This window comes from Periplaneta americana, chromosome 9, assembly GCF_040183065.1.
Source record: "Periplaneta americana isolate PAMFEO1 chromosome 9, P.americana_PAMFEO1_priV1, whole genome shotgun sequence".
NCBI classification, from domain to species: Eukaryota; Metazoa; Arthropoda; class Insecta; order Blattodea; family Blattidae; genus Periplaneta; species Periplaneta americana.
The window spans coordinates 63,890,909-63,901,528 of record NC_091125.1 but is presented as its reverse complement, the minus strand read 5'-3'; the positions used below and the strand labels follow the sequence as shown (position 1 = coordinate 63,901,528).

Below are 10,620 nucleotides of genomic sequence, written 5' to 3'. Positions count from 1 at the left end.
TCAACCTAACGTGTGTCCAACGTTCCTTCCATTGTCGGAGTTTTGTCGCTTGCCACTAAAAGATTTGCATTCCTAGTTGACCCAGGTATGACGGAGTGGTCAGACCTCCGGCCTGTCACGCAGGTGGCCCGGTTTCGAGTCCCGTTCAGGTCTAGGATTTTTCATTGAAAAAAAAAATAGTGACACTTGTGGCGGACAAAGTCGCAGTTTGGGTTTTTCTCATGGTTCTCACGTTTTTCCCCCACATTAGGCATTACATCATTCCGTCATCTTTCTCCATTTCGTCATTATTCCATAGCATTCCCTCGATTGCCGACTGGCGACGCACGGAGAGGGCTGGCCTAGGGACAAAGGTGTTGCCTGCTCGAAACCTGAGTACGCAGCGAACCTTAGTGTAGACAGCCGGTGTGGGTTTGGAAATGCTTGAGGGTTAGTGCAATAGATCGTAACAGATCACAATGCTGGGCCATAGTGCCCCCCCCTCCTGTAAACTCCATTCCATTCTATTTCAGTTATGACGGATTCAGCCAGAACTTAATCTCAAATAAATTACAATGGAAAACTGAAATCTAAACAGAGAAAACATTTTAAAGATTTAAATAATAAAATACGATGACGGTGACAATATTTTCTGGCTACTGTTGTACTTACAACGCTTTGTGTTATAAAGGTTCATTTTCAATCCTCGTACTCTCATCAAGTACACACGTGTTCCATCTGTTCGGAATTATGTTATTTATTTTAAGCGGATTAAGTCGGATGATATCCCAAAACCTTATGCTATGAGAACTATATAAATGTAGGATAGGATCTCGTATCATTGTAAACCATCAAAGGCTTCCAGAGAGTCAAAATGTCAGCGTCTGCTCTTCGTGTGAGATGGACGTCCACTTCTTGTCTCTGGGTATTCTGCGTGCTTCTTTGTCTTGTTGAGGCATCGAGAATCTCGGACTGCTACTCTACTGGCGCCAGATCCATCAAGTTTTCCCTGCTCAGTAAGCGGAACAGCACGGGACATTGGATAGCTCAGGTTATTGACAACGGCTTTGCTTTCTATATTTAGAGAATGTGTCTGAGAAAAGTACACTTAAGGTACGTACATGTTGGAGTGACGATAAACGATAAAAGAAGCAGCGATGCTATATCAGAGAGAAGTGAAGCATGCATTGTCATTGAGGTGTGCATAACGATAAAAGCGAAGATACACGATAAAAGCGACGGAAAAGAAAACTTACATTTTCTTCGCTCTTGTCGTTCACATGATCTCTGATTAAGATAATATTAATCTGTATAATGACCGGTGGTTATCAATATATCCGAATATTAATCGATTTATTATTATTTCGGCATATTAAATTAATTATTATAGATATTGGCAAATTGATCAGTTGTGTTATACGTTATATGATCACAAGAACCAATCACAACACAACGAATTTATATTAGCTTTGGGATGAGAAACGGGTTCAATTTTGTACGTATTTAAGTTATATTAACCTTGAACCTAGCAGTTGATAATTGAAGCGGTGAGATCAGTAACCATTCAAGTCCATTTACACAAGTTTCGAGAAAAATTCGAAGCTAATTAAACGCGCAACATATTGTTACGAATGAAATAATAATACCGTGCGATACAAATCACGTATTCACATGCAATGGAATAAACTAAACTCGTAATGTAACTATGACAACGCAAGACTAATTCTATCGATGACATTTCTCTTCCGACTGTACTCTTGCATATCATTCAAGTTATCTCCTGACCTTTCCAGTCGCCCGCTCTTCCTTATCGCATTGTTTCATTCGAATTCCTTCCGTCGGTATTCCCTGCTTGTGAGATCTATACCACCTGTTACAGTTCCTTCCTCAGGATCCATGAGAGAGCCACCCATATATATATATATATATATATATAATATATATATTATATATATAATTACTTAATGGATATGTAGTATATAAAGTTTCCAATGTTAGAATTTTTGTTTCTTGAGTTATGGTTACCATATCCTGAAATCTCGAAATACTTACATATTCTTCTCACGAACGAACTCCTTGTACCAACTTCGTCATTTATATCACTTCTATAGCTTCTGCATATTTATCACTAGATGTAATTTCCTTAAACAATTCCTTGTTAGTCACCATAGAAATAGTCAAACATAAGCTTACATGTAAAATGTCGGAAATTAAATTTCACTGAAACAAGTTTTTCACAGAATCGATGGTAAGTCTAATCCATGGAATTTAATAACTTGCTCGATAAGTTCACTGCGATTTACAATTAACAAAATGAAGAATGTATCTGGATTAACAGCATTTACACGTTTAACAATCACATACACTGCAATATGCTTCTCACAGCTCACAGCAACATGAGACGAAACGAAACAAAAATGAATAAGCAAGACTTCAATATGAAAAACGCGAACAAATTAGAGTATTTCCAAAAATGTATACGGACGACTATTTTTATTATCAAAAAGCGGACATATATATATCTATATGATCAATCGGGATATTAATAGGTAGAAAAATCTAGCTATTCCTAGAGTTTCTTTGAATTTTAGGACTTCTTTTATGAAACTGTTCTGTGTTTTTAAAGTGTATTTACAATTTTCATATTTGTTTCATTTTTCAGAATCTGGAAGTCTTGTTAATTTTCCATTAGTCACTATGATTGTACGTATGTGATTATATGAAGCAGAAAATATAGACAATTTTTCGTCACTATTTCATAATCACATTTCCAATAATAATGGAGTTCTATACGAGTAATTCGAAATATTTTAAAGAAAATATTGTGGTCAGATAAAGTTTCAATGTGTTCCAGGTTCAACTAGGTCATGGAGCCAGAGAAAGTGATTCTGGACCCTGGGAAGTGAACATCGATCACTCTACAGTAACGTGCGAAAACAACGACGCCATTCTGATATCTGCCACCGTCACAGGTACGTCAGGGTCTATCGAAGTCATTGCCAATACTCACTATTTTCAATATAAATAAGGATCATCTGGTGAGTCACCAATAGTGAGCTACTATGTCGTGTTTCAACTGCACCGTAGGTCACCTAGAGGAATCGCCTCAGTGAGTGAGTCATTCTTTTATGAGTATGTACCAAACGTCATCAGCATATTAATACCGTAATTAAATAAAGATGTATTCATGAACAAACTCATTATGAAAGACGTCTGTTCTCTTTCTACTTTTCGATGAAATAACCATCTAAATCGACGCAAGTTTGCCACCTTTACAAGAGTTAAAAAAAAAAATACAGTAAAATTTGTTCTAGCATCCCGCTGACAACGATATGCAGCAACTTGGAAATTTTTATCAGACTAACTGTGGTGGTCTCGCGTGTGGTTCTTTATGAAACGAAATAGGTGGTAGATATAGAATGCAAGATTAAAACTATATGGCATTTTTATAAGAAGTCACCAATTCTTTGTCTTCGCTCAAAGACGTGCAGTGTGAGATCATGTCGTGTTTGGAAAACAATATTTTTGTATACTGGACGTCAGTCAGTCTTTCAGTACAAATCATAGTACAAGAAATCTCTTAATTTTCTGATATCCGTCCAGGAAAGACAACAAATGTTCATTAAGACCCGTAACACACTACAGCGAGAACTATGTACCGTGTAATATACATGTAAACAGCTTAGCAATGCCTTGGTTTTCATTATATAGCGAGAAATGTGTTGCTACACAATGAATTCTCGTGTACAGATATAATTAAAACACTAATTTTATTACGCCATACGGAAAGCAGTTTGATATCGAAATGAAGTGATGTAGGCTAAATTTGAACAGCTGACTTTCTATTATTTGTTCCATTTTATTTATCTAACATAAATTTTATAGGCATACAATACGATTAGGTTACCCATGGGAACAGAAACTACAGACTGGGAGAGGGGTAGCTATGATTAAAAAAAGTCGCTGGCCTACCGATATCAGCCATGTCCAAGTTCGAACATAACTTTGTGCATTTTCCATAACTCGACGAACGTATTCCTTGGTTCTCGCTGTAGTGTGTAACGGTCCTAAATCATACGAAGTCACACTATATTTGAAACCATCTATGGGACATCTGCTCAACCCATCACATAATGAAATATCGCGAATCTGAATTATTTTGATCACTTGTTTGGCTTCATAGATAGTAATTAGTGTCACTACTGGGAGATTAACAAAGATATGTAATATGTTGTGTGTTATTGCCTGTGGTATACTAGATTGCAGTTCTATAACGAGAATATTTTAAGTCCCATATAAAACACATCGTTAGGGCGAGTGATTTCGCTCAGAAATGAAGTCGTGTATCCTATCAAATTGTTTCCATAAGTATTTTACTTTGTTCATGGTATAAGTATAGATTTCTCGTACGGTCCTCCTCTAGTCTTTCTGCACAGTACCATTCACTGATCTTACTAATTCTGTATCGGAGACACGGCCATTTCACTGCCACGGGTGGAACGCTTGCATTGCGTTTTTTCTGCTCATATGACAGATATTTAATTCAGTAGGAATATTATATGATATGCACTCTTTACATTAAAATCTTCCATAATTGTGAATTTTAAAGAAATCTTTGTCTCGGTTTTAATATTATTCAGTTTTGAAATCTTGTCACAGGTGGGACCAAAACGTGACACTGTATGATATTTTATTAAAATTGTGTGAAGTGCATGGTAATACATTCAAAATATAATTGTTTTTACGGGTGGGACAGTCAATTGGCACTGATAGGACATGATATGAATTTATCCTCTCTCATATAAGCCCAGAGGTTGACTGATTTCTTAGAAAATGCAATTTCTCATATAGCTTTAACATTTTTAAGTTATTTTGTCACAAGTGGGACATTGTATTTCTGGTGGTGTGGAAGAGAAGGTGTGTTGGCCTTAACTAAACCAGAATAAATGAATAAATAAATTCAAGCAAGCATTATAAAATGCAAACATTTTAGGAAATATGCTTACCTTTCAGAACAAAATATTATTGCAGCTGCAAATATGGGCTATCTTCTTTCATTCAGCATAATAAAATGGCAAACAGATGGAATAGGGAGCTTTGTACGGTAATATTAATTTACGGTACAAAAATCCAGGTCTAGCTTGCTTGCAAATCTACACAACTCTCTTTAAACCGCAATTTCTTGATGAATGGTGAACTGATATCCATATTTCTTCTTTCACAGTTAACTTCAGTTTTTCCTCTTGCCAAATCTTCAAAATTCGATGTAATACAGGCTAAGAAGTTTAAAAATTTTGGTGTCAGGCTCACTGTGTCATGGAACGGCTCTACAATTTATTAAAAATTCCTCTGTCTCAGTGTGTCGTCGAAAGTGATTCACAACCTCAGTTACTGTTTCAGCTCCGCCTCAGTCCAATTCTCACTATGAGCTGGTGACCGGCTTGGGCTACTATAAATTCCACGCCACACCTAAAAATTGGTTCCAAGCGCGAAAAATCTGCATCCAGGAGGGAGCCGACCTTGCAGTATTGAACTCTGAAACTGAGGCGAGGTCTCTCATTCTCATATGGAGAGAATACCCCAAAATCTTCGACGATTGGAAAGAAGACAATGCTTTCATTGGAATCCATGACAACTACAAGGAAGGAGAATTCGTGACTGTATTGAGTAAGTACTGGTAATTAATTATTTATTTTTTTATTTAACAGTAGTCTTCATTAACACTTATATTTCCTTCTCATTTTTTATCGACAGTAATCTCACTAGAAGTTTTGAGTTTATCGACAAGTCTGCGATTGAAATACTAGCAGATTTATGTAGAGAAAATAAAAACTCGTGTGGGATTTAATTGACTATTAATTACATTATTAGAAGAAATTATATAGAGATTAGAAGAAATAAAGTACCGTAAAGTGGGGATATTTCGGACGCAGGGGTAACATCAGACGGTAATTCAATTTATCATATTTTATGTTGGTAACACCAGTTCTTAGCATCTTTTCCGCGCTTTTTACTATGTTCGTACAACTTGTATGTTTCTGCACATTTTTAAAAACCCATTGGTGAATTATAACTGCCGATGTGTCGTGTGAAGCTGTTGAAAATAGTGTGTTAATTACTGGATATTGTTTTATTACGGAAACGTTCATCCACTCAGCATTGAAGAATAAGCATGTGATTATTATTTTCATGTGATACATATGTTTGTAGTATTAGAATGAAATGAAATGTTCAATTTTCTTCCTATGTCATACGAACTGAAAATTATTAAATTATTTACAGATAACTGCATGCAGTGGGGTTAATTCGGACAATGCCGCGAACGTACAAACGAAAGCTTGGCGTCGTTCCGCGATGCAATTATGATCCGAAAAATCTTGAGAAAGCAGTCTCTGCAATTAAATCGGGAAAAATTTTCCTACAGAAAGGCTTCGGATCAGTTCGGTGTACCGCGGTCAACACTAGAGAATAAAATTAATGATACAAACCCTGGTTCTATTGGAAGACCATCTGTTTTAGACAAAGCGGAAGAAGATATGCTTATCCATTATCCATGGAATATTAAGAGCTGCACATTGCGGATTCCCATTCTGTCTTCATTTTCCCGGACGTTCCTGATGATGACAGTGTTGAAAAACATCAGATAGTGATAGTTTTGCCGGTTCCTTCAGAAGAGAGGGGAAAATTTATATTCAATAATAATAATAATAATAATAATAATAATAATAATAATATCTTTTAGGAACATAATTTTTCTCAGAAGTTAATTTTCCTTGTTTCAATTTGTAGTTTAGTTATGAATTATAACTGTGATGTTTTCAAGTGGGTAAACAAGCTATTTGAAACAATCTACAATATTAAAAATTCACAATAAAAGATTTTCACAGACTTGCACTAAAAAAAAAATTATGTGTCCGAAATAACCCCAGACGGGTTTAAATTCAGACAGTACTGATAATCAACCGAGTGTCCGAAATTACCTCAACATATGAGGTAACATCGGACAGCATTTAATTATTAATCCTGTTTCCATGAAACTATTTAATTATTTTATTTTATGCTATTATTATTCCTAAGGTGTAGTAGAAACAGTAAGTACATCGAGTTTTATGAAAATCATTATAATCGTTTCAGGATATTTAAAAATATTGTAAATCCGTCTGATATTTCCCCATCTTACGGTATTCTAATACAACAAAATAGGTATTAATTGACTTACTAAAATTCTATTTCACTAATGTTAGCTTCACCAAAATGTTTGAACGGAGCCGCCATTTTCAGTTGACTATTCGGTAAACAAATTACGATCGCAAAGCATATTTTATAGTACCGTAAAGAATTTGCGGTTTGAAATGTTGGCACACAAAGAAAAAATGCTAAGGAAGTCATAAAAACAAAAAAATGCTAGGGAGGTGATAAAAATAAACAAATGCTATGAAAGTGATAAAATTGCAGCGCTAAACAGCCATGACTGGTTGAAACACATCCTTTCGTACCGTTTTATTGGTCAAAAGGAGTATGACGTAGTACAAGTTTAATAGTCATTGTAATTCAACTAGTTTTCCATTCATCGTAGCAATATTTCGTAAACTCTCAATATCTTATTAAATTATTAAAGGTAGATAAGGAAAATTTTCTATATCATCAATAAACAAGCTACCTCTGTATTTCAGATCAGTCACTGAACTCCACTGGGTTTCAAAAATGGCATCCCAATGAGCCGAATGGGGGGACAGGAGAAAATTGTGGGTGTCTCCATAAACCAGAAGGCACACTCGCGGATGTTTCCTGCTCTCTTGCGTTGCCTTTTTTCTGCGAGAGGGAAATATAACTCCACACTCGAAGGCAAGAATATAATTTCGTTACCACTTAGCAACATGCTTATATATGCATATAATATATATACACATATATCTATATATATCATGTTTATTGAAATGTTTAAACTGAAAAATAATGTAATTCGATAAAATATAAAATATATAAACTGCGTATTACAGACTTCACTATCATACAGTATTATTGCTGTTATTAAGCGCTATATAATGTTAGAACATACTCGTACTTCTACATTTACTTGAGTTCGTATCAGAATCATTTTTAATCTTGTTTCTAAAAAATCAAAATCATAAGTTTTCTTTCAAGGTCCGCCACGGTGGTTTCGTGGCTAGAGCGCTGGCCTAATAATCCTGTGGTCCCGGGTTTGATATACCCCCTATTTATAACTTGTATTGGGCAAGCCCGTAGTTCAGGTAACACAGGGTTTTCTCCGGAAGCTCCGGTTCCCCTGTGGCACCCCGACAAATCTCCATCATCTCTTCTCATCGCAGGTGTAGCGTAGACCAGCCTCCTATGGCTCACCCTGGGCAGCGACTCTGTGGGTAAATTGGTCTACACAACTGGCTTCATATGGGTGAATGGCGGACAGTCAAGTACCTGCCATTAGTTCTAAAAAAAATTATTTCAGTAAATTGTGACAAAGAATTTCGTGTTTTGTTCTATATTTTTACATGATCACTTGATCGTCATACGACATATAAAGAGAAAATATTGTGGTGTTTCAAAACCATACATATCGAGTTACATTAAAAGAAGTCATCATATGAGGCGTTCAGAGCTAAAATGGATCAAGTCCATGAGATGCAGTTTTGAGATAATAGAACTTAAAGTTAACTTGCTCTAGTGGATCATCTAATTTCACTAGCAATAATTTTATAGCTCCATTCTCAAATTCTAGATTTATAAAATATAAATAATAAAATTGTGATGTTAATAATGATGTAACCTCCACCGGCGTGCCTCAGTCGGTTAAGGCGCTTGCCTGCTTGTCTGAAGTTGCGCTCGGGCGCGGGTTCGATCTCCGCTTGAGCTGATTACCTGGTTTGGTTTTTTCCGAGGTTTTCCCTAACCATAAGGTGAATGCCAGGTAATTTATGGCGAATCCTCGGCCTCATCTCGCTAAATATCATCTCGCTATCACCAATCTCATCGACGCTAAATAACCTACAGCGTCGTTAAATAACCAACTAAAAATGATGTAACGCATTGGTGTCTTGATCCACTATGGCTCAGAACATCGTGAACAAATAATCCGAGTCAAAGTGCTAGTGTTACCTACCGGTGAATGCTTCGAATTAAGACTTGATTCATCACTGCTGGGAAAAGATCCAACTTCAGATAATCAGAAAATGAAGTTTTATGAAAATTTGTGACTTGATCCACTTTAGCTCTGAACGCCTCATATCTGCTATCAAGAAGTACTTTTGGTCATGCCATTTTTCTGTGCGTGTCTGTCTGTGTACAGCGATTGTCCCGTAATATAATCAACCGATTTTGATCATATTGAATTATTTTTTGAGGTATGCTTATGAAATGTAATAATTTTTACTCCAAGAATAGCAATGTAGGCCAATTATTCAAGTTCATATAGGTACCTAAATTGCACCAAAGGTGGTTTTCAATGAAAATACGATCTGACTATTGACTTCTTGATTATTCACATAAATATTGTCAAATGAAACAGCATATACCATAATGTTCCAAGAATTATATTCCAGAGTAATAACTGTCTACAAAATTACAGAGCAGTTACAACTCTCAACATCCCTCGATCAGTAAGCAAAAAAGAGAAGCATGACATTACTGTGTTAAATTCTTGGGGCAGAGTAGGTGGATAACTATTGTGACTTTACGAAGGCATCTGGAAGAATGTGATCTAGGGTCATTTAACAAACCTTTACTCAAAATAGTGGCTATTTTATTTCTGAAAAATATCCATTAATGTCTCATTTTTCATCCAGTAGTGTATACTTCTCTTGAATCTAAATAAATACACTTAATACTCCCTATCGTGAAAAGTTTACAATAGTATTTATAAAACTATCATTTTTAGCACTCAATATGTTCTAAATGAATGGTGAAATGGGATGAAAAAGTAATGAGAAATGTAAATACTTAGTTTATTTGCATTGAATAATTAATTTTTGTAATGATTGGTATGACATGCACTTATATCAGAATTGAATGTATCTGATATAGACCTAAGCAATGTAATATATTATACAATATAATATGAAAACATATTGTAATAAATATACATGTAGTGTAAAAGATAGAATTGGAGTCTCTAAATACCTTCCTAGAATTTTAAGCTTATAAAACAAATCCTACATCAATCCCTTAATAAACTATTGTAACTAACATACTATAGACTTCTTATAAGAATATGTAGAAACTAAAGGTATTTTCACATATTCCATCTTATATATTATGATACTAGAGTGTGGCAGCTTTAGAATGTGTGGGTACTTATCCAAAACGAAGTGATATATTTCCTTATTTTTACACTGCGTTTAAACTATAGTCTTCCATGTTATTTTTCCTATTACTTTCTCACGTCTGTAATTATTACTTTTTCCTAGATGAGTAAGTCCTTACTATGCATGAAACAATGGTTTTTCTCTTTCACTCAGAAATAAAGAAAATAGATCAAAGCCACTCCTCGTCTCTTCCACTAAATATTTTCGAGCGCAGAAATTAGCTGGGAAAGTTATAAATTCCATTTGTTATGATGCAGAGTGTATTATCATAGGTGATTTCAGTGTGGATACTGAATATTATTTTAACCTTCTAACACCACTC

General features: G+C 35.3%; 1 protein-coding gene across 1 annotated transcript; it reads left to right on the top strand.

The window, feature by feature from the left end:
• The first annotated feature begins 828 nt into the window (after positions 1-828).
• On the top strand, positions 829-10,096 carry LOC138706022 (hemolymph lipopolysaccharide-binding protein-like). The gene is made up of 4 exons (XM_069834915.1): positions 829-1,030; positions 2,834-2,951; positions 5,380-5,646; positions 7,653-10,096. Exons 1-4 carry the CDS (start codon positions 854-856, stop codon positions 7,808-7,810), a joined length of 720 nt encoding a protein of 239 aa, XP_069691016.1. The 5' UTR covers positions 829-853; the 3' UTR covers positions 7,811-10,096.
• The last annotated feature ends 524 nt before the right edge of the window (positions 10,097-10,620 follow it).

Excerpts from the sequence above, each read along its gene's own strand:
- LOC138706022 (XM_069834915.1), top strand. The coding sequence starts at position 854 with ATGTCAGCGTCTGCTCTTCGTGTGAGATGGACGTCCACTTCTTGTCTC. Across the intron at positions 1,031-2,833 it reads CGGGACATTGGATAGCTCAG|GTTCAACTAGGTCATGGAGC; the intron begins GTTATTGACAAC and ends AATGTGTTCCAG. Across the intron at positions 5,647-7,652 it reads AGAATTCGTGACTGTATTGA|ATCAGTCACTGAACTCCACT; the intron begins GTAAGTACTGGT and ends TCTGTATTTCAG.